A 27,389-nucleotide genomic window follows, 5' to 3' on the forward strand; every position below is an offset into this window, starting at 1 on the left:
GTGAGGATTGATTGATATGATAATTGATTGTCTAAAATAAATATTGAACCAAATGAGAAATTATTTATAATTTTTCACACTAATTTTTGAAGACAATATTAACTATTAGCTGCTACATACAATTTTTAAAAAATTCTAAAAGAAAGTTAAAAATAATTTAAAAAAAGTACTTATACATAAAAGTCATAGAACCAAACTTAAGTATTCTGTTATAATGAAAGTTAAGATATCAATTTAATATTATTGTTTTAATAAATGAAATTATAATTATTGTATTTATTTTTAAAACACTTCATTAAATTTTTATTTTCATTAAAATTTTTTTTAAAGAGGCCTTCTGCCGAAAGTTTGGAAAAAAAAATGCATTCTTATACTAATAAATAATTCTCATCATGTGAACAATGCTATAGGCAGTGAACTCACAGAGAGTATTATTCACTGATTTAAATAATTGTTAGCTAATTTATCTATTAAATTATTTATTATAAGAATTGTTAAGTGATATTAATATATAATTGTTCTTGAATTTAAAAAAAAGCGCATTACATTTCTGTAATTGAATATTATTTTCCCGTTGATAACATATGAAAAACGTATAAAACGGTTACAAATTTGAATCCTATGCAAAAAAGGTATAATTCTTACATATTTTATTGTGTTAAGAATGTTTTCATAATTTAATAGACCAAATATAAGGGCCAGAAAATTGGAATTGAGATGAAAAACTCTGATAAAAGTGAAGCTGCTGCGAGAGATGAAGAAATTGAGCTGGCTATTGGAACTGTGCTCGCATGCACCGGACAACACAGTAGGTATAAATAAAAGGAGTGATTTAATGTTGACGCGGCGGTCGCCTCATTGTCGGCCGGTGGGTCGGGCCGGCGTTGGTTTCGTTGGCGGCGCCTGCTGCATTTGATTAGGCCATATCTGATTGGCTCTCGAGCCTTTCCTGCTCTCCAGCGGCCGCCGCACGGAGAAAAGGCGCGCAGTGCTGGGTCGAGACCCGCGCACCACACACCCAGCGCCTCTCAGGGTGTGCCATGACCTGCACCCTGAACCTCCTTCTGCTGCTCATCGGCTCGGCCGCCGCCAAAGGTATTTCAAAAACTGCCCTCTCAAAAAATAATAAATCTCATCCTCTGTCATTATATGCAAATTAGAGAGAGAGAAAATTGCAGGCTTCTCTTGATCCTGAACTCATCTGAATGCCAATGAACTTTGCTGCAAAGTATTGATAATTTTCCCAAAGAATTTCACTATTTGAGATAATTAATTTTAAGCCGTCTTTTTTATAACTGTTTCATAGTCTACTCGTCTTTTGACTAAAAAAGTTATTATTATTTTCATATTTTGATAGAAATTTATTACATTACTTACATTATAATCCATCGTTTTAATTTTTGTTATGAATGGTTCCGTATACGGCCAAAATAAAATTTTCTCAATTAAAAAAAAATCTTTAATCTTTAGCCATGTAAAAAATTGCATTAGAGAAAAGCACGTGCTTGAGCGCACAATTTAACGAATAATATAATCTTGACGATAAAATAATTATATCTTGACCTCAGCAAATAATATTTCTCCTCTCAAAAACGAATGTTTATCTTTTCTTTTCAAAGATATTTTTGAACGTACATAATGATATGGTAAATAATATTATGTTAAATGAAGATGTTTTATTGTAAATATGACAATTTTGAAAAATGGTTTCAAAAATTATTTAAATAAAACAAATTTTATAGAAATAATTCACTGTACTTAAATTGAATAATTAAAACATGGAGAGATATTTAAATTTTTTCTGTTTAACAATAAAAAAACTAAAAAAACTCAATCAAGGAGAATTTGACTTAAAAAGTAAAAATTCAATCATCTTTTTTCTGTCTCAAAGTTTACTTTAATTTAATTTTCAACAAAATATTGTAAAACTGGATTTAAAGTTAAATCTTTAAAAAAATCTCAACAAGCATTATATCGTCGTGGTATGCGGGTCCATTTAAATGCAAATGTTTGGTGCAAAATTGAAACATTTCTCATCCGCGCAGACCATTTTACGTCTCTCTTGTCTGCAATATTTTCTCTGAAGTATTTCGAGAATTTTCGCAGAAAAAATTTTCACCGAACGATACAGTTTCGTTTCCCATTAAATAAAATATTTACGCAATTGAAATGAGAAAATTCTATACCCTGTAATTTAGGCATAAATTTTCTTCATTCCCCGGAGGTGGACGTCAGGTGCCAATCGGTTGTTTTTGTCTCATTAGTCCATACGCGCGGTGACCTCGTGAGAGGATTTTGTGTGGCAGTAGCGACTCATTATTTTCAATAAAAGTGGTTTTCCTTGAGCATCATTGTTGGCGGAGAAATTGTTTCATTCAGCGAACGGACTCTTTTCTTTCCGATGCAAAAAAAAAAAAATAATAATAATAATAAACAGTCTCGATTTATTTCTGACAATCTATTTTATGATAATTTTAAACAAGGAATGCATTTATATGTTTTTTTGTTCCTTCTCGTCGTGCATTACATCGGATCTCGCCCATGCAGCAATTGCCCGTCTAATTGCTCTCGCTTTGCGGAAACAAAGCGGCTCGCTCTGCATTCAGAATTGAATTACGTTGTTGAGAAAAGAGCCGCCGCCTCCGTACACAAGTTCTGCAGCCAGCCGGCCTCGCGCGACTCAACAAAGCGAGAGAAACATCAGATTAAAAATGTTGCTAGATGGAAAGCTTAAGTGCTGAATTACATTTTCACATTTCTGTCTGATTAATTGGCGTATTTATACGGCAATTAATTAAAAAGAAAAACGTTTTCTAAAAAAATGCAACTTGCTGAATACGGTGGCTCAGAGGATGACGTAAATTCAATTCAAACTTGCTCTAAATGTTGTTCTAGAACTTTTAACGTAAAAAGGTGCTTTAGCCTTGTGTATTTTAACAATAATTTTTTAATTTGATTTTAATCTACCAAAAGTGGTAAAAGCGTACAATTTGAGTGTAAATGTAAAACGTTCTTTAAGCAAATTGCGATTTAATTTCTACAATTTAAATAATGTGTTTGCATAATTGGCCAAAACATAATTATACAGAAAAAATCCTTGCTTGCAAATAATTTGACTCCTTTAAATGCTTGCGAACAAAAATATCTACAAATTATCTTGTCAGTTTGTAAAAAAATAAATATTGCGTGACCAATTTTGAAGTGATACTTTTCGTTTACCTATGCAAGGATGGAATCAAGTGCCATTTTTAAATAAAATTTGTGAAAGTTTGTGGCATTTCAAATATCACATTTGTGAAGGGAACTCTGAATCAGAGATGAATTAAACCAAATAAAAACACAGTCGCCAATTTATAAACTGCATCTATGCAATTAATATTTTGTAGAAAGTGTTTTCATTTCTTTAATCAATTCCAAAGTTAATTCTGACAATTGTTCTTGTTTGCATCGTCATTGTGATTCAAAATTTGATCGAATAAAATAATAAACATTTTTAGATTTGCATACTAATTTTGATTTTTCATAACAATGTAGAGCACTTAAAAAAAATAACCTATATAATATGTAATAATCATTAAAATCATGTTATAAATGATTGCAAAAACAATTCCATACAAGGAAATGTTTAATTTAACATACAAAATGAATCATAGCTCGCAATCAGAAATCTTCAATATTTTTGCTATAAATTCTGTGAAAGTGTTAAATTAAAAAATTAAATTTTATGTTTCAGGCATATTTTCAGACGAAGCATACGAATATGAGGTAGTGGTGCCGATGAAAGTGGACGCCGCGTGGGCGTCGCCGTCGGCCGAGGTGACGCACCACCACCGTTTGCACCCCAGCAGGTCGCGAAGGGCGGCCGACGAGCACAAGGTGCGCTTCGAGTTGCGCGACTCTGCGGCGCTGCGTCTCGAATTGTGGCCCAGCGTCGAGTTCATCTCGCCGAGGCTGCGCGTGCATCGTCCGGTCAGCAGGAGCCGCAGGTCAGTCGGAAATTTCCACACCTGCCACTATCAGGGCATCGTGCATGGCGAGCCCGACTCCAAAGTCGCCCTCTCGGCGTGCGACGGACTTGTAAGTTTATCCTCATTTTTTTTTTAATAAATCATCGTGAAAGGATTTGCATCTGATTTGCCCCGACCGCGAATTTGACACTCTCTTGTGATACACGCCGCAGGATTATCGGATTAACTTATCTGCACGACGGAGAAATTTCGTGTCCATTTGTCACCACACATTAGCCTAAGCCGCATTAAAGACAGGCCGTCTGCACGCAGAAAGCTAATCCCGATTGCAAATTAGCCTCTGCTGCCCACTGCGGATAAAAATTTTCAAAGGAAAACTTGTTTTCAAGCAGATTGCACTCGCCAAACTTGATTTATATCGGTGCTTGCGTCTTATTATGGTAAATAAAAGTAAATATATCTTTATGTAAGGAAATTACTTTATAAAGTTCGTTGCATAATACATTAAAAGCATTTATTTTTGCATAAAGAAAGTAAAAATTTTACAGCAAAATTTAGATAAATTAGAATAAATGCATGGAATTATAACCATAAAATTAGAAAAGGATGATCACCGATAAAATGACATGTTTCTGGAAATTCATGCATTTATCACTAATGCTCATGCAATTAAAGTTTTGTAACGAAGAAAAAATTTATATATTATTTACAATTTCACTGTAATTCAATTTTTTCAACATTAGTTTCAAAAATTCGAATGTTACATTAATTTAAATTTGTTTTATTAATCAGGAATATTTGAAACATAAATAATTTTTATAAATACACAAAAAATAAAAAATAAAATATTTCTGATATAAAGAAATTAATATAAAATTTTAACGTAGCTTTGTTATCTTGTATTTTCTCCATAGCTTGAAATTTTTTATTTGAAAGAAGGGGTGAGCCTTTATTTAATTTTCTACTCTTGCCTTACGTCAGCTTTTGGCTGTTTCAATAAATTAAAAAGTAGAGTCGTCAAGGCTTTGTTCAAATTGAGTTGAGTTCGTAATAAATTTTCAAAATACGTTAAATCATGTTCTTTTTGAACGATTCAAAAGATAATAGCTTTACACACTTTATAAAATTAAATAAGGTAACTACCGTTTTGTTATTTATTTACCTCCGAGTGCAAAACAAGTTTTGCGTTTTGAAATAGCCATAGATTTTTTTCTGCACGCGACGGCCTGGTGTCATTAGAATTATAAAGGTGGCGCCGAATAACACTTATAATACACAGGAGGTGTATAAAATTCAAGTCTACGCCGCCGCCGCCACTTTTATTTATTTATATATACGGTCTCAAAAATTTTAATTAAACCGCGTCTGGAGAGATCAAATGAAAAGAGCAGCGAAAACTATTTACTCGGGTTTTCTTTTATTTTTATTATGTTCATAACCTGACGCAGGAATGAAATCTGGCGCGTCTGCTTTTGCACTGACTCTGCTCGCACGCGTTCGAAACGCTACTTCAAGTGTTAATATTTTCATTGGTATTTATGACTCGGCGAGTAAATTGGTGGCGCCAACCGAGGCCGCGAGAGAGATTGAACTCCGGGGATTTTAATGCCGATGTATCTTATTCGCTGGCTGCACGGCACCGGTAGCTTTTCGTTTTGGCGCCACCGCGCGCGTAATCCAGTTCCCACGCGCGCACCACTCCATTTATAATGCGCGTGACACTTCGCGGAGGTCGATTAGGATACCCCTTTTTATGGTTTCGTCATTATCGCGCGACTAAATTTTATTACGATTGCTCTTATGACTGTTTAATGCGTGTCCACCAGTGATGACGAAGAGGCACATTCAAATCTCTCATCTCGCCAAGATGAAAATAAATGTTAAGTAAGATTATTATTATTTATTCTTCTCATTGTCAGTCGATTTTCAGTCCGCGGTTAACACAATATCGGGAAAAAAGATGTTTTTATTTTCTTTGAGATTTGTTTTCGCCAACAATTTTATTAATTTATTTCTAGACGGTTCTGCCTACTAATGCATTGAAAATGTAATAAAAAATTAGTGTAATTTATTCTACTATTTATAATTTTTCTAGAGCAATTAACATAAATAACAATAATAATTTATCAAAATTTGAAACAATTGAAACCGGGTTCCTTGTTGCAAGGAAAAAGTTTAAAAATTATAAATTTTTTAATTTAAAAAGTCTCATCAGCTAAAATTTGGCCCGAGAACTGCCACTATTTGAAGAGGCAATTACCATTAAATCAGAGAGAAGCGTTGTTTGAAATCGAGAAATTATTTTTCGAAAATTTATATTCCTTTAAAAGAGAATTTTCTCAAACAATTTTTTGCGCCTGATGAATGCTATTAATTGAAACACCATCAAATCAACTCTATATCACCTCAGTTAAAATGGCAAAACAAAAGTACAGGTTAGATTGACCCTATATTATACATCACATCAAACTTACGGTGAACGTCTATTGATGAAAAAAATTTTTGAAAGACATAAATAGACTACGAAGAATCTTTGATACAAAATGCTTTTTAGAAATTAGTAGTGTACTTTATTTAGCAAATCACTATAATATGTAAATCTTCTTATTGAAAAGCTGAATGAAAACGTAAAGAAACGAGCAGTGTTTTGAGTAGCACGGTCGATGCATCCCCACTCTAGACGGAATTGACACCTAAGAATAGAGAGTTAACTCGTCACTGACAACGTAAGCAGCGATTTTCCCGTGTTGGTATCAGGAGCGCATGAAGGTCTAGATGGTGCTCACCAATTTATTTTATACATTTTAAGCTGCTGGATTCTATTTGAAACTTTTTTTGCAAACAATGACGTAATATTTATTAAATTATAATTTGTTTTACTATTTCATTTAGATTAACTAAAGACTATTATAAATTAAATAAAATTTATTGAAGAACTTATTCGCGTTTAAGCGTTTTCCGAGATGTTTGCAGCATTGAAAAATGGCAGCCCCTCCATGGGTGTTTATTGGTTTTTCCTATAAAACAAATATCTAAGGTCTTACTCATATTCAATCCGAATGGGAAAAAAATTTGAAACTTAAATCATTAAAAAGTAATCATTATAAAGTAAGGATTCGATAGAATTATAAACATTTAAAAAGTAAGCAAACATTTACACTTTTTTTTTCAAAATATATATTTGTTGAAATAAACATGATGTTTCAAATGAAAGTAACAGGTTTGAAAAATCTGCAGGGATTTCAGCAAATTCATCACGATTTAAATGCTAAATTCATTTAACAATTTCATCAATTTAGTGGCTTAATTAAAATCCACAACTGACTTTGGTTATGAAGTTAAATTTGCAATCTTGAAAAACTGAATAGCCCTCAAAGTTTCTAGTCTGCTTTTTTAAACGATAATTCGCTCGATAAACTTACTCGTAAATTCGAAGGAGCCAGGTTGATGTTTCCTAATGGAAATAAATACGAGAGCGCGCGGCTACTAATGAAGCAAATAAGATCTGCTTTGTCTCGCCTTATAAACAACGTCTGGCTCGAAAGCTTTTTGAAAAACGGCGAAACGCCCAGGATCTGTAGCAGGACGAAAGGGCGTGCTGGTGAAAAAAGATCAAAAAACACAATCAGCCGCGCAATGATAGCGAAAAGTCGACCCACCCGCTTTGTCTCTCAAAGGAAGCCATGGAAAATTAAAAAAAGCACCGTCTGATTTACAGCCTCCCATTTATCGGGAGGATGCCCGAATATGTGTAGCGAAAGAAAGGGCAGCCAATTTTTCACGACCAGGTGAGTCACGACGCTTGCGATTCAATGAACGCGGCGACCGAGACTACTTTTTGCGCGTGCGATATTAAAAACGAGCCGTTGCAATTATTTATTGGCAATATATCTTTATCAGAAGCAGATCAATGGCAGCCGGCGTGAAATAGTGCCGTCCGGTCTAAATAATAAATTATATATATACAAACAGAAACACACGCGCGGCCATTAAACACAAAGGAGACACCCAAAACCAAAACTCATTTTTTTAATAACACTGTTGCTCTTTGTGGATCTGCTTTGTGTATAATTTATACGCGATTCGAAAATGGTTTATTGTTGTTGTAGGCGGGCATGGTGCGGTCCGCGAAGTACGGAACACTCTGGATCGAGCCGATTAGGAACGGAGGTGTGAAAGGACATCAACATGTCATTTACAAAAGACCTTCTTCCACCAAAACGGGCACCCACAGCTGCGGCACTGAAGGTACACATTCACCAAAGCCAGTTTGCAAATCAGGAAGATGCTTATCAAAAATTGCTAGAGAGATGCTTATTTATTTGTATGCTGAATATTAGCAAATACCTTTTTATTAAAAAAACGCGTTATTGAAGCAAAAAAAAAAAAAAAAATCAAAATTATAAAAATAATCTTTAACGTCTTAAACTAGAGTTTAATTCTGAAGACTTCCTCAATATTGATTGTATTTATTAATTAATCATTTTTAACAAGCTTAAAATTTGTATTAAAAAATTAAAATATATTTATTTTGAAAGTTTTACATGAACTGTATTATTATAAAAAAAATTGAAAAGATTGAAATGAAAACCACTAGTTGTTTATTTTTCCAAATAAATTCTTCTGATGATCAAGTTTTTATTCTCAAATAAAAATTATAAAATTTAAAGTTATAATCAAACCTGTTTAATAAATTTATTTGGTTCAACAGAGCTTACAACTAGCGTAATTCTTATAAAAGCACTCATCTTTTGAAGTTCAAATTAAAATTCGGCTTTTCCCACTGGTTTCCATGAAAAAAACAATGTACTGCTAACTGTAATATTTCGTTGGTTTTAACTTATTGTTAGCAATAAATTCAGAAAGGTCCCCTAGTTCACTTTTTGTGATTTATGTTGAAATTGAAAATAATTTCGTTCATTAACTGAATAGAATTATTGAACGATTCTAGATCCAATTAGAGTGTTCAAAAAGTCGGAGGGCAGAAAAAGACTGAAGCGGAGCAGCCGCAACCTTGATCTATTTGAGCAGTTGGAGGACAACGGCCTCGTCCCGGACGGTCCCTTGGCCGGACCTTCCGCCAAAAACGCCGACAATGAGTTTTCCGTGAGTCGAGAGAGAAACGTCGAGGTGATGGTGGTGGCCGATCGAAGCATGATGGATTTCCATGACAAGGAGAGCGCCACCGACCTCGAAACTTATCTCCTCACCGTCATGAACATGGTGCGCTCTGCTGATTTATGCACGTTTCGCATCATTTACTTTTTGCCTCCAATGCAGGTCTCGTCGTTTTATAGGATTCCCAGTCTTGGAAACAGGGTCAACATCGTCGTCGCAAAATTGAGGGTGGAAGACGAAAATTTGTTGCAGGTGGTCAAAATTAAACTTTGAATCTTAAAATTTGCAAGGTCTTTAATTACTTCATTGATATTCAAGGAGGCTCTAGCAATAACTCATGAGAGTCGTTTTATGAAATTATTGATTTTTATGCCTGTAGACTCCTCAATTGTATATTGCAATTTTATTTTACTTATAAAAAAAACTGAAGAGTAATTAGTTAAGAATCTGTCTTTTCATTAATAAGGGGACCTTAAGACAGAAGAATTTGAGGTTGAAAATGATTTGATTTTTTTTTCAGAACGGCCAATCTTTTAATGTTACAACGAACGCGGACGTGACTCTGGATAGTTTTTGCGCGTGGCAAAGGAAGTTAAACAACCCTGACGACGACCATCCTGATCACCATGACGTTGCGATTTTGCTTACAAGGTGTCTGAATGTCTATGCAAAATAGAATTTGTTATAATAGAAAATTGACGTTTTAAGGGTAGACATTTGCTCAAAATCAGACAAGCCATGTGGAACCTTAGGAGTGGCTCATGTCGGCGGCATGTGCGACCTGAGCAGGGCGTGCTCTGTGAATCAGGACAACGGTCTGAGCGTGGCACACACCGTCGCTCACGAGTTGGGTCATAAGTAATGAATAATTTTATTTTAATATAAAATTTTAATATGCAACTATCTTTGCTTTTTATTTATTATCTTATTTAATTTATTTTATTAATAAAGTACTATATTTATTTAATTTTTTATCTCAAGTGCATTCATGATTATACTGTTTAATTATTTTTTTTAATCTTTTGCTTCTACATAAAATTTTATTGTTTCTTTTTATAATTTATTTAATAAAAATTTTATGTAGCAACTTAGTTTAATAATTATTTTCCTAACATATATCTTTTTCCATTATTCACTTTTGTTCTGCTTTATTCTAGTATTAATTTTTATAATCAATTTAAATTAAATTCCTTATAAAAGTTATAACTTAACTTTATTTAATGACTTTTCTTTAATTTATCTTGCAAGTTTCGGCATGGTGCATGATGCTGGCGAGGAAAGCAACAATGCAGATGACTGTTTGTCGCGCAATGGAACGGCCCTGCATATCATGACGCCTAACTTTGACGTCGACACGACGAGTATGGAGTGGTCTTCGTGCAGCAGGAAAACCATCACGCGATTTTTCGAGTAGGTTTTCCCAAACGATTTAAACTAATTAAAAAAATTTGCATATTTGTAACTTCTCAGCAAGGGAGACGGAGAGTGTTTGAACGATTTGCCAACGAACCCTGAGGGTCCGACGGAGCTACCTGACCTGCCAGCCGGCGCCCTTTATGACGCAGACCACCAGTGCCGGCTGCAGTACAGCTCTTTGGCAACGTCGGTGTGCTCAGAAGAAGAGGATGTAAAGCAAATTGTGTTTCGAGTTAAAATTAAATAACATCATAAACCTGTTCTAGTTTTGCTCGTATTTGTGGTGCACCGTCAATGACACGTGCACCACCACCTTAAGACCGCCGGCTGACGGAACAAACTGCGGCCATCGCAAGGTGAAAAATATAAAATATCTAAATGAGAAGTTAATATTGTTTTCATTTTCAACAAATGCTAGTTTTCATCATCATTTAATGATAGAAAAATTAGAAAAAAATATGATTTTTTTTTCAATTTCTCGGAGAAAATAATGTCAATCATGAGACCTTCATCTTATTACATAAAATCATTCTTCTTTTCATTTTTAATTAAAGTTATTTTCTTCAAACCAATTAATTTTAATTTTCAGTGGTGCATGAGTCGCGAATGTGTGGACGTGCGGGACAGTCCGGTCGCGGTTGACGGTGGCTGGGGCGAGTGGGGCCCGTTTAGCGAGTGTTCGCGCACTTGCGGGGGCGGAGTGGCCTCCTCTGAAAGGGAGTGCGACCACCCGCGACCTGCTCACGGCGGCCTCTACTGCACAGGTGTTAGGAAGAGGTATCGAATCTGCAACACCAAGGTTCAATATTGACTTTCCTTCTTGAGAAAAAAAAATAACGATTAATCTTTGGAGCAGCCCTGCTGGAGAAGCGAAAAGAGTTTCAGAGGAAAGCAGTGCGCCGTGTTTGATCCTGATTGGCGGCCCTACTTTGATAGAGGTACCATCATGTCAAGTTCAAACGAAAATTGCAAAAAGTAGCCATTGTTTTTTTTCCACAGGATCGCCTTGTGCGCTCTTTTGCACAAACGAGAGCTTGATTGTCGAAGCTGCCCCTGCGGCCAAGGACGGAACACCGTGCAATTCGTCCTCCAATGACATGTGCATAGAGGGAAAATGCAGGGTAGGAATTTAATTTTGAAAAGAGAAAATGAGGACTTTAATACTGATAATACTATTGCAAGAAGCTTAATAAATTCAGTTTTCAAGAAATGCAAAAGTAATTTAAATTTAAAAGCTGTAAAGCACTTTTTTAAACATTATACAACTTAAAATTTATAGACTGGTGAAAGAAAGACGTTAAAATTTTTTAGTTCAATCGATACTTACAGACCTTTGCAATTTTTGCAATTTTTGCAAATTATGTAATTGTGATTCAACATGCATATTAATAAATTATTAATTTGCATTATGCATTATTATAATAATAATAATTCGTATTAAATGTCAGTGCCACCAAAAATTAACAAAAAATCAAATTTCTTTCTTCAATAGACTTAAAAAATTTTCATGCTAAAAATGCAATTTTTTTCAAATTTAATTATATGTTTTGCTTATTTATGACAACCTAAAACTTTTTAACACTAAATCAATTTTCATAAGTTTGATAATCCCAATTAAAAAATTCAAAAAATTCTTGCAATCTTGTAAGATGGCTTGATTGAATAGAAAACTTTAAATAATTAATAATTACAGAATATTATTTTCTTTTAAAAGAGTTCTCATTTTTCTTCTTCTTTTGTTGTAAAAATTAAGAGGGTGGGTTGTGACTGGAAAGTGGATTCTGCAGCTGAGGAGGACGCTTGCGGCGTTTGCAATGGCGACGGTTCGCAGTGCATCACCCACAGCAACCATTTTGGCAGAAAAGAAGGCAAAGGCGAGTGGTGCTTCTCGCATACCTTAAGCCCCGCGTAATCCCACTTTATTTCACGGAAAGCAGGTGTGCAGGTGATTGCGGACGTTCCGGCCGAGTCGCACAACATTCGCGTAGAGGAGACGGCCAATTCCCGCACGTTTATCGCTCTCGGCGCCTCTGAGAAACGACTCTACGTCGACGGCCGCAGGTCAGTAGCGAGGGTAGGCAACTTGCTACACTCGCCAGTCATGCGTGCTGCATACTTTAAATAAAATAGGTTTCTCAAAACTAAAATATAAATTTACATCAAATTAATTATTATAATTGAATTTTTTTTAAATTTAGTAAAAAAAAAATACTGAATAATTGGAAAAAACGGAACCACTAATAGCAACATTTTTTTAAACTTCCTATATCAAAAAGACTCCCATTAACCGCGGTGTGTTAAAAAAATTAATGAAAACTTTGTTAGACTGGGCAAAGGCGAAAGTCAAGACATTCCTGTGGCCGGATCGGTCGCGACCTACCAACGGTGGGGTCATCGAGAGACTTTGACTCTTCGCGGCCCCACTAATGAAGCTCTTCACATTTATGTGAGTAGCAAAAATGGTTTTGAAAATTGACCGATTGTAAATTATTTTGGACAGGTGATTTACGCAGGGAAGGCTCGAAACTTGGGTGTCAGATATGAATTCACAGTGCGCAGGAAACCTGGAGAAAGAGCGTCCGAGTTCCACTGGCAATTTCCAGAGTGGTCTGCGTGTTCAGTCACTTGTGGCAGTGGAATGCAGGTAAATTAAAATAAAATTTCTATGAAGGTTAAAATACTTTAATTTTATATTATGTAAAAAATATATAAATATTGAAAAAAAAATTTCGTGAAATAAAATTTAGATCGCTCGTCCCCAATGTGTTGAGCGTCACTTGAGCCAAGTTGATAGTGTGAAGTGCCTATCAACGGGTCCTCCTCCTAATTCTTTAACAAAGACGTGCACCCTTCCTCCATGTCCAGCAAGGTAAAACCCCAAATTTTTATTTCAAAAGTTGTTTTATAAATTTCTATTATTTTTTAGCCAATATTTTGACAAGATAAACAATTTTTTTAGTGAGCCTATTTACTTTTAAGAAATGAGAACATTATTTAAAATCCAATTTCGACTCTGTTATAATAATACTTTGCTGCAACAATTAAAACCAATAGGTGGTGGAGTGGTCCGTGGCAACTTTGTCCCGTAACCTGTGGCCCTTGGATCACCAGACGTCACAGGACGGTGCTCTGCGTGCGAAATATTGAGGAGGGACCAGAATTCCAAGCCCTTCCCGACGAGGACTGCGATCAAAAAACGAAACCCCAAGAAGAAGAACCTTGCCCAGGTTTGCCGAAGTGCGATCGGTTTCACTCGTTTGACGAATTCAAGAACAAATCGTCCATCCGAGTGGCCTCCACGACGCGACCGGTGCGCCAAAGACCAATCAGGAGGCATCGAAAAAGGGCAGAGGCGAGAATTCGCAGCCACCACACCAGAGACGAGAAGAGGTTTAGGTGGCACACTGGAGAGTGGACCCACGTAATAGTTCAAAATTTTAATATATTAAAAGGGCTGACATAACATTTAAATACATTATTAAAATTTTAAGCAATCTTTGGAAATAATTACAATAATAATTTTACAACATCAGCCGAATGTAGAACTTATTTTTCAACATCAACCTAATCTAGAACTATTTTTCAACAAAAGCCAAATGTATAACTATTTTTCAACAAAAGGCGAATGTAGAACTATTTTTCAACATCTGGCGAATGTAGAACTATTTTTCAACATCAGCTGAATGTAGAAAGAACTATTTTTCAACATCAACCTAATGTAGAACTATTTTTCAACAAAAGCCGAATGTAGAACCATTTTTCAACATCAACCTAATCTAGAACTATTTTTCAACAAAAGCCGAATGTAGAACTATTTTTCAACGAAAGCCAAATGTAGAACTATTTTTCAACATCAGCCGAATGTACAACTAATCCCTTTTTGAATTATTTAAGTGTTCAAAAACTTGTGGCGATGGAATAAGGAAAAGAGGTGTCACTTGCGTCCTTTCCCAAACTGGACATCGAGTGGCCGTAAAGCACTGTCCCGGAAAGAAACCAGCTGACTATGAACCGTGCATTGTGGTCAGTTTAAAAAAATTAAAAAAATTTATATTCAATTCATGAAGAACTTTTATTTGCGTAGAGTCCTTGTTCCCAGTGGACGGTTGGTGCGTGGACGGAGTGCGACTGCGACGGAACAGGCAAGTCTACGCGGACAGTCTCGTGTCCCAGACTGAACGAGTGCAGCGAGCAAAACAAACCAGAGACGTCTAGATCCTGCTTCGAATCTTGCTTAATATAGATTAGATTTTACAATTTAAAGCTGTACAAATTTATTTAATTTAAAATAAATATATATATTTTCAACTAATTTAATCGTGATCAAATTACAATCCTACAGGTTTAAAGTAAAAAATTTCATGACTAAAATGATATTAAATTGCCTTCGGTGTTCAAAATGCTTTTGGCGGGAGAATGCGAAACTTCGTGTTCAACGCTTACGAGTGTTGATTTTTTAATCGCGACTTCGACGTTCTCCACACAAAAATTTCTGCTTCCAACATTAATTAATTTATCCGTCTCCCTTGCAATTCAATTAAGCTGACAAAAAAACTCTTGGGACAGATGTTCGCACGTACCATTAATCGCTGTGCTAAAATAATTTTATGACGCGGCGGAGAAGGTTGTGTCATATTTATTATTATTATTTTGGCTCCTTGAGCGCGAACGTGTCGTTAAATCAACAGCGCGTGTGATATTAAATCACAGCATGTCCCGCGCATAAACATTTTTTTATACGCCAGAGAGATTCTGCGAGATGTTGACTCACCGCGGTTTGCCAAAACGCTTCACGAATGAAACGACAAACAAAAAATAATCCGCTAAAATTTAACAGCTGCGCAATTGAAACAGGTTGAAGTTTTAGCACCTAGTATACTTTTTCGCACTTTTAAAATTGAGTCGTAATTCAAAACAGTTAAATTTTTTTCCTACTGTAATATAATTGAAAGATATGGAAACATTAAAAACATATAATAAAAATAAATCTATTGGCGCAACTTTTCTTTCAGGAAAAATTTTTTTGGGCAAGAAATAAAAACCTTATTTTATACTTTTTCAAGAGTCAGAGGTTTTTTGCAACAATCATACAAAAAAAAAAAAATAAAAAAAAAAAAAAAAAACATTGATCACTAAGAAAGTTTTCGTTCAAAATTATTCATTGAAATTTCCATGAAAAGAACTATCTAGACCTCGATAGAGTAAAAAATATTTGAAAGTTGTCAGACCCTTTAATAAATTTGCAATCGCCTTTTCAGTACATTAAGATAGACTAAGTGAAGTGCATTGTTGGAATGCCGAGATTTAATGGCTGACACATTTGCTTATCTGGCTGTCTCTCACATGCAGATGGAGTCAAATTTGACAATCGCATTTTGCAATCGGAGGTGAAGAGTTAAAGAGTTTTGTGGGTCAGGGCCCGCTCTCGCGCTGGGGATTTTGCACCTGCGAAATGGACCGGCACTCCTTTTAATCCACAACACCACTCTGTCTGGCGGAGACGGTGCCCCAGAAAAAGTTGAATTATTCAATGAGATGCTAATACCACTGGCATTACTCACGATCCGCGCGCGGGGCGGGAGATTTTCATTCAAAAGAAAGGCGCCTCCTCACCGCGACGCAAAAAATCGAATGACTTTCAAGTTTTGGTATAATTAATTATTTTTGTCGATTATTTATTTGAAAAAATTAGAGCCAATTTTCGAAGGCTGTCGTTAATTAAGGTCAATTAGAGCCAAATAAGGTGCCGACTCTAATTACACTGAATGAACGCAGCACGTGGAGCTCGTTTGCATCGAGGTACGTACTTGCTGCGACCCGGAGACTAATTTTATTTACGAACGCAATCATGCCATTCACCTGTGGCGATCAATCAATCAGCCCGAGCTCTCAAAGTCTCAAGGGACCGACCGCTGCAAACAGGTTTAGCGCGCAGACATGCAAATATTTAACCATCTGAACTCGCGTATTCAACGATTATCTCGCACATAAAAGTGAATTGCATTAAGAGCTGGAGCGATCTTTGGAACGCAAAGTTGTGCCTCATTGCCCGTTATATGATTTTGCTTCTTGTATTGATGAAATTGGTGGTGCAAATTTATCTTGATGTAATGATTCTCGGCAATATTGAACAGATCTTGAGTAAAAATAATTTTCAAAGCTTCCAAGTAATACAAATTGAGATATATTCTGTTTTTAGACAATTCCAAACAGCTAATCTATAATTTCGTTTGATACTTGTAGACTTCCATCAAAATATTTTTTTTAAAAGATACGCTTATTGCAATTTTAAATTTATTTCTTTTCTAATTTGAGACTTGAGTATGATTCAAAGCATGAAATTTTATTAGAAGCAATTTATTTCTTTTTCAATTAAAAAACCACAAAGCAATAACACTGTCACTTACAATCATCTTAAATTAAACGTCAAAATCAAGGATAGAGAAGAAATATTGTTATTTTAAATGAAATTAATTATTCACTTTTGCGGTCAGACCAAACGTCACCACCAATTGAAATAAAATTCATAGGAAATGTGTGCGGTCTTGCGGCTCCACTTTTGTTCAAAAACAAATCAATATTCTTCCTGTGCTGATTCATTCGTTCATTCATTCATCCGCACGGACATTTCTCTTAGGTGCAAATTAATCTACCAGGCCGATCACGCAAACACACGACACTATTGATCGAGCAATTAGCGTGGTCTTTCTCAGCGCGAAAACCAACAAATCGTTAGAGACGCGTGATTATCGTCACCTCGTTTGTTTGCCAGGAACGTGCCCGTCGGAAGAAGAAACTTTCTGCTCTTTTAATAAAATTCCGATCGATGAATTTGACCAACTCGTCAGACAACTTTCGTTATCCAATTTGGTTCAGCGCCGTTGGTGTATTAAATAATTTTTACATAATTTCAAGGTAGACTAATTAAGTTATGCAGTCGAATGCTGCCCGAGGGAGAGATCATTCTAAATAACTGCCCCCTTTTAATCACTGATATAATTCAATTAATTGGACCGAGAAAAGGGTCAAGTGAGCAGCTGACTGAGCAAATTGAGCTCACTCTCGTGTTCAACCCTCTTTTTTTGCTACGTCTCAAGGGAAATCTTTAAAAAGTATCCACTCGCAGAACCAATCTCTCCGGGGTGAAAATTGAGCAAATGTGACTGAAATCGCCAACCCCTGTAACAATTTCACAGGTAAATTTTTATGGCAGAACTTCTACGCTTAAAAAATCCAATTGCATCTTAATTGAAAAGCGATCTATTCTATTCATATCTGTTTTCATCTCGAATAATTGCGAGAAATTTTTTATAATTTTCATGCTTTCTTGCGTAAGACGGGGCAAATCTTTTCTCGGAACAGAATGAGGTGATACGAAAAAAGCTTTTGTCATGACGTTATGAGTGTGCGGCAACATTTGGAAATGGGCCAGCCTTTGCGGAGATGCTGGATGCAGATTTCTGCTTTGCAATTCAATCCGTTGAACTGCTTTGAAAAAGGAAAGAGCTGCACTTGTCCTCGTTCCACAAATTTTAGCAACATAACGTGCATGGTAAATTTTACAAAAATTTCAGGATAGAAGGTACTAAATTTTTCTTAAATTAAAGAGAGAGAGAAAGAGGTCATAAAAAATTAATAATTATTTAATAACAAAACTACGATTGTGCATACAAAATAGTGTTAGGACAAATGACTGCCCTGTAGCACAAATTTGTATAATTATGTCTAGTATGCAATTTAATATTTATATTTTTTTTACGTGAGAAGTTTATTCAATAAAATTATAACTCACCCTTCACATAAAATTGCATTGATTTTACGATAAATTTTCATAAAATATATAAAATTTATTAATTAATACAAAAATTAAATTAAAAAGTTATATTGTATTTTGTATGTGAAAATTGTAAATGTTATATAACAATTAAGATAAATTTGTGTCTCTGGTGTTGCTAAATAAGCAACAAAAAGATTTGGAATTAATAAACTTCCTTGCAGGAAGTTAATAAGAGAAGTTGGCAAATGCAACTCCTGGCGTTGGAAAAGCAAGTTGGGAAACGAATCCGACCTAATGCTCCTCGTTGGGCAAACTTTTATTGAAAAAGTGGCTGTTCTTGTTCACCCGTCTGTTCCTCAAGAGTAGTTTGTTTTGAGGGAGGAAAAGTCTTTGAGCGCCGCCGCATTCGCGCGGTTCACATGTCGCGGATTTGAATTAAGTGCATAATATGTATGTATCGGTGGCAAGAGGGGCCGAATCGAGGTCGCCAGCACACAAGTGCAGGGGTGGCATTTGGTGCAGTGCGGTGGGTGCAAGGGTATGAATCGCGGGAGCCGAAAGGCAGGTCCATTGAGGGACGCGACCGGGTCGATGTTCACCACGGTTGCGTCACTGGCGCGGCGCGCGGTCTGTTTCGGCGTCCCGCTCGCTGGCGGTGCGCGTGGGGATCCGAAGCAGAGCGGAGGAGCCGCGGCTCCTCAGTCGTCAACAGACGGTGGCCTGCACCTCAAGGGTAGGCAACCGACCAGCATGAGCGAGCAGGACGACGACGTCTTCTGGATCGCCGAGGCCGAGAAAGAGAGACTGCTCGAAAATGAGTACAAATTAGGGGACATTGTTGGAAGGTACATTTTAAATAAATTTTACATTTTTTTATTAATATTTGAGAAGAATGTCGGATTTTTTATCTAAGTTAATCTACATGCACAAGCTTATCAAATGTTTTTAGAGATAAAAGGATTGCCAATCAAAACGTTACAAAACTGATATTGTACGCGGAGGAATGACCTCATAAAATTTCCGATGCAATATTCGCCTATTTATTGTCTTGGAAACGGAGAAGCCCGGCAAAATATTACGTCTTGCATTGTTTACTCTAAATTACATCGGCGAAAGTCCAATTGATTGACTGCTGTTGCTGCTGGTGCCACTGTTTGAAGGTTAATTGGGATTGGCAAAGCTTTAAAGCCCCACAAGTTTTTGATATTGAGCAGAGCAGCAACTCGGTGTCCCGTTTTGAAGTAGAAACTTTACTGTCGCTTTTTTGGTGTGTGTGTCGGTGTCCCCTTGAATGGAATATATAACAATTTTACCGCGTGTGTATATCCACTTGCGAATTTTTGCGGAGGTGTTCGATGATTGGCAGGCGAAGAGTGGGTGCTTTTTTGCCGATGAGTGCTTTTTCGAGTGTAAACAAAGGAGTGCTGTGGCGCATTGTAGTAAACGTGTGGCACAATATTTACCCTAGAAAAACAATCATTTCGAATGACAAACAATTTTTAGGAGCCAGGTTGTGCACCAATAATATTTTTGATAATTTATTCGGCAAAAAAAATTGCAAATACAACAAATCGCGTATTTTTTGCTAGGAAATATTAACTGATTTTTTTTCAACTGCACCGGATAAAAAGTTAAAATATATTTCTTAGAGTACAAAAGTACGCCGATTTATTTCATTTTATTGGAAAAAGCGAGAGTTGATATAAAATCAGACAATGCCAAGGCATCAATTCTATATATAAATAAATAAAACATTTCCTTGCAGTTAATTAATAAAAGTTGCAAGAAAGCGCCTCGCAGCGTTAATTAGAAAATAATTCAATCCACGTTTGCAGTAACGCTCGCTTCAACGTCACTAATTAATCTCCAAGCGCAAATTCAATTGCTCTTAATGTGACAAAGTCATATTTATTTTATTTTTCTAATTGCCCCAGATTCCGAAATAGGGATTGCCGGCTGGGCGCAATAAATAACTCGAGAGGAAGAATATAAAGTTGTTTATATTAGCAAGCTCGATCTTCCGAGAATCACCGGTTGCATAACGAACACAAAGCGCGCGATTTCCTGCCGAAGAAGAAAATGCTGCAGGCATTCCAGTGTTGAATGAGGAGCGCACACTGAGCCTTGGCGCAATTAAAACAAGAGAGCTCTTAATTTACGACCCGCAGACCTTGTCTTGACACTTTTATTTCGAGCCCGCTGCGCGCTATAGGTGAATTTCCAACGCCTTTTGCATAGAGATATATCTACATGTGCAGAGACAATGCACTTGTTGCCGCGGCAAAACACGACTGTAAATTATCAATTATCAAAGCATCATCAGTTAACACATAGTGAACTAGATATAGTTTTGTGATATCAGCCAAAGCAACCTGGAACTTTCCTTCCTCTCGAATGAAAACGGAGATTTTAGATTTTTGTTACCGACACTTCTGCAGTTTTAATTGAAAGTTAAGTTATGGGCCAGATAAGAAGATGATTCAAATCAATAAATTATAAATACTCCAAGAATTTAATTGATAACTTTTTAATTTGAAAAATATAATATTGAAAAAGGCAAAGCCATGGCATGCAAATATTTCAATCAATATAAAACGGACTATCTAATTTTCACTGGATTGCCTAAAAGCTTAATTTGGAGTGCCATGAACCAAAATGTTAAAAAAAATAAGAACTTTGCAGTCACCATTATTTAATTTAAAATCATTAGACATAATTATTCACTTATTGATAGATGACAATGAGAACAAAATCATCAATCAATTACCAAGAGTTGTATAGTTGAACTAATTTTGAACAAGATTAGTTTTTTTTTTACGAGCTTACTGATTAAAAGTTGTTCAGACCAAACGGAGCATGAAAATTTTCATTGAGTCGCATCGAGCTGATCTCCGACTGTGAGAAACGATCATTGGAGCAAACGCCAATTTCTAATCTCAAGATCCTATAATGACCGCGTCTGCATATTGAATTACAAATCAGGCGCATTCACGCCGGATGAGTGTGCTGGAAGACGAATTGAATGGAAAAAGAAAGCCCAGACTTGTTGTTGCTTCATTGCCGAAGTAAAAAAGGAGCCGACGGCACCGCGAGATAAATTTGTTCACGCACGCAGAATTAAAGCGCAGAAAGGCCTCTTAAATTACGCACCGGCCAGGTATAAAAATTGTAAATGATGGACAAACGAAAAGTCGGTTTGAACATCAACCTCTGTTTTTCGAATAGCCCTCGTTTTATTCACGAAATGTTGGCCTGATAAGGAGGAGAGCGCGGGCTTAATTGACTCGGGACAGGTCGCCATTCACAACTTATCATGTTCTTCATCTCTGTGGGCTGTGGTCGGTTTGGTGCTTGGAGAGCCTGAATTTCCAAACCGCACGCCGAGCGACACTCTTTTGCACAAGGGACAAAAAAGTATCGCGATAAATGGCGTGACGCACATTCATTCACATGGCACTTTTTGACGCATAAAAGAAAAGACTCTATCTCAAATAAACGCTCTTTGAGAACACCCTGCATTATTTAGATCAGTCTCGAGTGGATCGAGCAAAAAAAAAAATGAGCCGTGGGGCTGCAGCAGTAATATTCCAATTTAAGACAATGGGAGGTCTGTGTATGCACTCCCGTTAGTCATGCAACCTCTCTGATGATCAAACGAGCGGCTATTTTATTGCACCTCTTCACGCTAAGAATAGAATAAATTGGATATGCCCTTGATTGGCACTCTTTGAATAATAAAATTTTAATTCGCCTCCGGTATATAACGCAATTCCTAGAAGTGTAAAACAAATTAACATACGTCTCAATTTGCGCACTAGGCTTTCCTTGTTCGACCTTCAAAGTTTTAGCCGGGCGGTGATTAATCTTTGCTTTTTGAAACAAGCAATTCATAAATTCAGATTGATTAGTTTTCGTGTCTGCTTTGCAGGGGGGCATCTTCAATTGTGTACAGGTGCCTGCACAAAGGTCGGACGGAATGGGCTTGCAAGGTGTTTCGCAAGGTCAGTATTTTGAAGTTTTTGACTAATGCCCCCATTTAATGAATTAATTACTCCACCTTATTCAATTATAAATGAAATTTTGAATTGAATAGAAATTTATTAAGAGTTGTTATGGTGTTGCGCCACAACGCAGTCAAACAAACGGCATGTTTTATTAAATTCTGATGACGCACATCCTCATTTGCGAATAAATCAAACTCCAAATGTAATAAATTATTAATAATTTCAGTCAGGGCTCAACCGGCGGGCTGCGCAAACAGAGATCGGAGTTTTGGTAAAGCTACGTCACCCCAACATTGTGAGTCTCGTTGAACTAATAAATTATTGAACAAGTATTCAATCATTACTTACATCACATAAATTAAATAAAACCTGACGTCACTTAAAGATTAAATTTAGTAATTTAAATTTGATGGCAGGAATTAAAATCTCTTGTTAATTTTAATTCTTTTCAAATTGATTTCAGCCAATTTCAGCCATTAAGCGAATTATAATAATGAAATAATTAATTTCGTTATTTTTATTAAATTGTGTAAATAATTTTACATATTATTGGAATTTTTCTTTATTACATATGATTACATAAAAGATCTAGTATAAATAATAAATTCGCACATTTTTCTTTTTGAATAATAATTTATGTAAAATTTTGTGCAGATCGGACTGCGAGAGGTGTTTGAAACGAGCACCGAGATCCAACTGGTGCTCGAGTTGGTCACCGGCGGCGAAATGTTTGAGCGCATCGTTGAGCGCGGCCACTACAGCGAGCAGGACGCCGCGTGCGCCCTCAGGCAGATCCTCGACGCCCTCCAGGTACACTTCTTTGAATTTGTGTAAATTTGACGCCGTGACATTTGGCCAGGCGACGAACTGGGTCAGGCGAGGAATGCCACGTTTGCGCGCTCGAGTGCGAGAGAGATTGTTCCCGAAGGGCCCATCTCTTTTGGGCAGGAATTTTAATTGTGTGATGTCAGCACTTTTCGCCACGATTAAGCGTCATTAACGAGCGCGGAGCAATTAATTATGAATAAAACTGCCAATTATGGCAAATTTCGCCTAAGGGCTTGTGATGCAGCAGCGTGAAATTTGTCTGCAATTTATTATGGAGCCGTTTTATTTGGAAGTGCAAAATTTAATATCAAATTTAGGTTCTTCATATTTTAACAGCTGTGAAAAATTAATTTAATTAAACCATTTATTATTGTTGTTGGTTTAAAATTCAATTCAAGTGGCTCATTTTATTTTAGTTGGTTTTTCCTTTCATGTTAAATATTTGTTATAAATGCACAATGCTTTTATACCTGGCTTGGGCGTTATTAACTTCCGAAGTTCCTCGAGCGGTAGAAATTTTTGTGGTTTTGACGCTCTGGAAACTTTGGAAGCTATAATGTTCGTTATAATTTTTTTACTATTGTTGGAAGCCATACGCATAAATATAAAAGAATCTCAAGTGGGTTTCAGTTCTAAACGTGTGTTAGCCCTTTAAAGCAATTAATTTAAATTTAATTACATTATTCTAACAATTTAAAGTTTTTAAATTAATTAAAGGTTTGCAGAGAACTTAAAATATTTTAGAGATTCACAGTATAAATTCTATTTATGATTAATATTCAAAATTTAGCCATTTTTAAACTAACTTAATTCAAAAGAGGTTTTTCTGACAAATTCTTATAATTTAAGGAAATTACTTTTCAAAACATATTCATATTTGGTTAAAAAAGTGATAAGTATTGGACAAGACTTACAAACAAAATTTTTACACAAAAATTTTAATTTTTTTAGCTTAAAGTCAATTTCAAATTTAGACCTTTCAAAATAAGCATTATAATTTCCCTGGATCCAATCCTTGCCTTAAACTTTTTTCAAATTGAATTTGACAATTTTATATTTTTAGCAATGTAGACAAATAAATGACAGTAATAATAATTATTTAAAAAAATATATTTTTCTAGGTCTATAATTATTTACTCTAATTTATTGGATTTTAATTATATAAAAAAATGCCAGTCAATTCAAGTACGAAAAGATTTTCCTCCTTCTGACAATGAGCCAACTTGAATATGTCAAAAAGCACTTATCATTCCACATGGAGCTTGAACATTACAACGCACTCCTCCTGCAAGCATTATAAAAAAAAGAACAAGAGATTACGCCTCCCTTTGAATAATTTGTTATGTTTGTAGCTGACACATGAAATTTCAGAGGCCTCTGCACTCTTGTATTTTTATTTAGAATATCGATCTAGCTAGAAAACGAGCGGGATTAAAAGCATTGGTGAGTGACGTCTATATCTGATTTCAGTACCTGCACGCTAATGGAGTTGTCCATCGGGACATCAAACCGGAAAATCTTTTGTACGAAACGGAGGACGACGACTCAAAAATCAAACTGGCCGACTTTGGCCTCAGCAAGATGGTGGTGACACACAACAACCCTGGCATGACCACCCTGTGCGGTACCGTTGGCTACTGCGGTATCAAAACTCTCATTTCCTTCCATAGTGTTTTTTTTAGTATTCAAGATCTCTAATAAAACAATTTTAAAACAAAAAAAGTATCACAAAAAAATTAAAGACCGTTCAAAGCTAATTTATTTATATTTTTAAAATTAATTTTAATTAAGATATAAGGCTTTTAACAAAGAGATTCCCAATTAAAAAAAAACTCCTTACATAATATCAAAACAATTTCAAATAAAAAATTATTTTATGTTCAAATTTTCAAGCTCAAAACAAACATATTCAGCATAAAATGATCATCAAGTAATAACAAACCAGATTTTCATCTCGGGAAACGCCATGGCCTGCGCGTTGGCAATTTGTTGTAAAATTGATTTGCATTTTTTCTATATTTGCAGCGCCAGAAGTGCTTTTGCAAAAGAATTACGACTCGTCGGTGGACTTGTGGAGTTTGGGCGTCGTGGCGTACATTATGTAAGAAAATCGGCACGCCGCTCACGTCACTCGGCCGCGCAAATCATAATTGATTATCATTACATCACGACAGTTTCGCATTCAAAGTGTCAAGCGTGCCACTCGCATTATCGATTCGCCTCTGAACCGCGTGCTCTTTTAAGTGGCTGACTTGCTCAAAGGCCCCAAAACATAATTTTAGACCGAGTGGGAAGTTCTAAATTTGCCGCGATGAAAATATGCAAAGTGGACACGCGTTTTGAGATAATTTAAAGCTTTCAAACTTTTCTGCAGGTTGTGCGGGTTTGAGCCATTCTGGGACGAGGCTGGCGAACTGGCCGTTTGTCGGAGAGTGGTCGAAGGCACGTTTGAATACAGTTCACCTTGGTGGGATGACATTTCGGACAGTGCCAAAGATCTTATCACTCAGGTAACAATAATTTGATTGATTTTTAAGTGAAAAATGATACATTTCATTGTAAAAAGTTGCTGCAAGTGGACCCTACAAAGCGTCCGACGGCGACTGAAGCTGCAAAACACCCTTGGATTAGGGGCCTCACTCCACTGGACTTCCACATGACGCGGACTATCAAGAAGTTGCGCGAATTCAATGCAAGGAGAAAATTCAGGGTGAGTTTTCTTTTTAGAAAGTAAAATTTTGGGAAGTAATGCAAGTGATGAAAATAATTTATTTTGCAAAGACTTAAAAATAAAGATTTTGCATTTCTTATGGTAGATATTAAAATCCTTTATTTTTCTCCTAATTCGGAAAAGAGTGAAGAAGTCCAAATTTAAGAACAATTTTTGCATGTAATAACGTTCTTGAATAATGATTAAGAAATATACTAGAATGTGCCTTAAATTTGCATATTTGAATTATTTTAGCCGCCTATTGAGCATTTAAAACTTCTGTGAATATTTATTCAGGCTTAAATAATCATTCTATAACCAATGAATTGTTATTTCAGGCGGCTACGCACGCAGTGTTGGCGACGAAACGCGCCCTCTTCCTTGTGTCGCCTGCGGCACGTAAGGGGCTGAAGGGGGAAAGTTCGGATATTGCTGAGGCAGCATCTTCCAAATCCACTTGACCGCCGGTTTAATTTTTTAGGCGTTCTAAAATTTTATTTGCCGCTTAAATTCAGCGCTTTTGACTTTGAAAATGTGGCCGAAAGAGGCTGGGAGAGAAAAGTCCCGATTGCGGAACGACTTACTTTCTTCTGTAAAATGTGTATCTGATGTGTTCCTTTGATTTTTGTATGCTACAAACTGGTGCATTCCTCAAATGTATTTTAAGCAAGTGTATTTTCTTGTAGGATAAATTTTGTGTAAATATTAACAAACAAACAAAAATGTTTGAGAGAAGAAATTTAATAAGCTAAGCTTTGTCTAAAAATTGTGTACATCTTGTGTGTGCATTAAAGCCCAGCTTCCTGAGAAAGGTTTTTTTTTAAATCGCGGTTGACAACAAAAACTCACTCCTTTGCCTGATCCGGTTAGGGCCGAAATTTACCTGTGTGGACGTAAGTGGGGTCAAAGCAATTTGATAAAGGTGTGTTAGACCCTCCCCATCACGAAATGCATTCCACGAGACTGATGCACCGCAGTGGTGCATCAGCCGAGCTTGTTGCTACACGCGCTCTACCCCCTCGTCAGAATTTCTTCAGACCCAGGTTTGTATTTTTTTCATAATAATTTGAAAAGAGTAATTTTTGTCTGGAATTTTGAGTAAATACGCATTTGAAAAGTATTACCTCCAGAAAACAATAAGCAATTAATTTTGTGCTTCAAACTTACAATTAGTTAGACTATCTTTTTTTTATTGAAGAAAAATTACTGCACAAATAAACACAAATTCAGAGTTCAGACCAAAACCTTAAATGAAATCTATCTTAACTTGTTTTATTGACTTAATATTAGCGGGGAATTAGGAATTAATCACAGTTTACCGTTAACGCTTTTTATAGATTTACTTTTGATCGTGCGTTAAGTGTTTCAAGGTGACCCTTGAATGTGAAATAAATAAGTTTGTAACGCTGTATGAACGCTATGAAGCTAATTAAGAATATCCTATGGTTAAATCTTGATGTTAAATATGCATGCATTTTCAGGGCAATGACAGTAGGTTCTTTGTTTATTTTAGGTGATAAATATAAATTTAATAATCTGTATGTATGCAGAAATTTTAGAGAATTAGT

At 35.9% G+C, this 27,389-nt stretch overlaps 3 protein-coding genes across 3 annotated transcripts in view; 2 read left to right on the plus strand and 1 right to left on the minus strand.

The window, feature by feature from the left end:
* Window positions 1-27,389, minus strand: part of LOC132203572 (histone H4 transcription factor-like) — a 44,249-nt gene that overhangs the window by 12,005 nt on the left and 4,855 nt on the right. The gene's annotated exons all lie outside the window — the stretch shown is intronic.
* On the plus strand, window positions 969-14,805 carry LOC132203571 (A disintegrin and metalloproteinase with thrombospondin motifs 7-like). The gene is made up of 21 exons (XM_059631431.1): window positions 969-1,095; window positions 3,734-4,077; window positions 8,078-8,216; window positions 8,920-9,191; window positions 9,249-9,338; window positions 9,607-9,737; window positions 9,795-9,944; window positions 10,335-10,496; window positions 10,557-10,713; window positions 10,769-10,858; window positions 11,092-11,301; window positions 11,359-11,440; window positions 11,502-11,623; window positions 12,256-12,376; window positions 12,440-12,563; window positions 12,828-12,948; window positions 13,003-13,146; window positions 13,250-13,371; window positions 13,557-13,923; window positions 14,397-14,525; window positions 14,587-14,805. Exons 1-21 carry the CDS (start codon window positions 1,041-1,043, stop codon window positions 14,743-14,745), a joined length of 3,291 nt encoding a protein of 1,096 aa, XP_059487414.1. The 5' UTR covers window positions 969-1,040; the 3' UTR covers window positions 14,746-14,805.
* LOC132203136 (calcium/calmodulin-dependent protein kinase type IV-like) lies at window positions 18,952-26,649 on the plus strand. The gene is made up of 9 exons (XM_059630667.1): window positions 18,952-19,124; window positions 22,208-22,280; window positions 22,510-22,578; window positions 22,938-23,093; window positions 24,582-24,753; window positions 25,137-25,212; window positions 25,486-25,621; window positions 25,678-25,821; window positions 26,160-26,649. Exons 1-9 carry the CDS (start codon window positions 19,030-19,032, stop codon window positions 26,280-26,282), a joined length of 1,044 nt encoding a protein of 347 aa, XP_059486650.1. The 5' UTR covers window positions 18,952-19,029; the 3' UTR covers window positions 26,283-26,649.

The sequence above is a fragment of the Neocloeon triangulifer genome, unplaced genomic scaffold (genome assembly GCF_031216515.1).
Source record: "Neocloeon triangulifer isolate White Clay Creek 2 clone unplaced genomic scaffold, ASM3121651v1 ptg000017l, whole genome shotgun sequence".
Classification (NCBI taxonomy): domain Eukaryota; kingdom Metazoa; phylum Arthropoda; class Insecta; order Ephemeroptera; family Baetidae; genus Neocloeon; species Neocloeon triangulifer.

Bases quoted from the DNA above. Each gene is read 5' to 3' on its own strand.
- LOC132203571 (XM_059631431.1), top strand. From the start codon at position 1,041: ATGACCTGCACCCTGAACCTCCTTCTGCTGCTCATCGGCTCGGCCGCC. The intron at 10,859-11,091 runs GTGAAAAATATA...TTTAATTTTCAG, and splicing joins CAAACTGCGGCCATCGCAAG to TGGTGCATGAGTCGCGAATG. The intron at 12,949-13,002 runs GTGAGTAGCAAA...TATTTTGGACAG, and splicing joins ATGAAGCTCTTCACATTTAT to GTGATTTACGCAGGGAAGGC.
- LOC132203136 (XM_059630667.1), top strand. From the start codon at position 19,030: ATGAGCGAGCAGGACGACGACGTCTTCTGGATCGCCGAGGCCGAGAAA. The intron at 23,094-24,581 runs GTACACTTCTTT...ATCTGATTTCAG, and splicing joins AGATCCTCGACGCCCTCCAG to TACCTGCACGCTAATGGAGT. The intron at 25,822-26,159 runs GTGAGTTTTCTT...TTGTTATTTCAG, and splicing joins ATGCAAGGAGAAAATTCAGG to GCGGCTACGCACGCAGTGTT.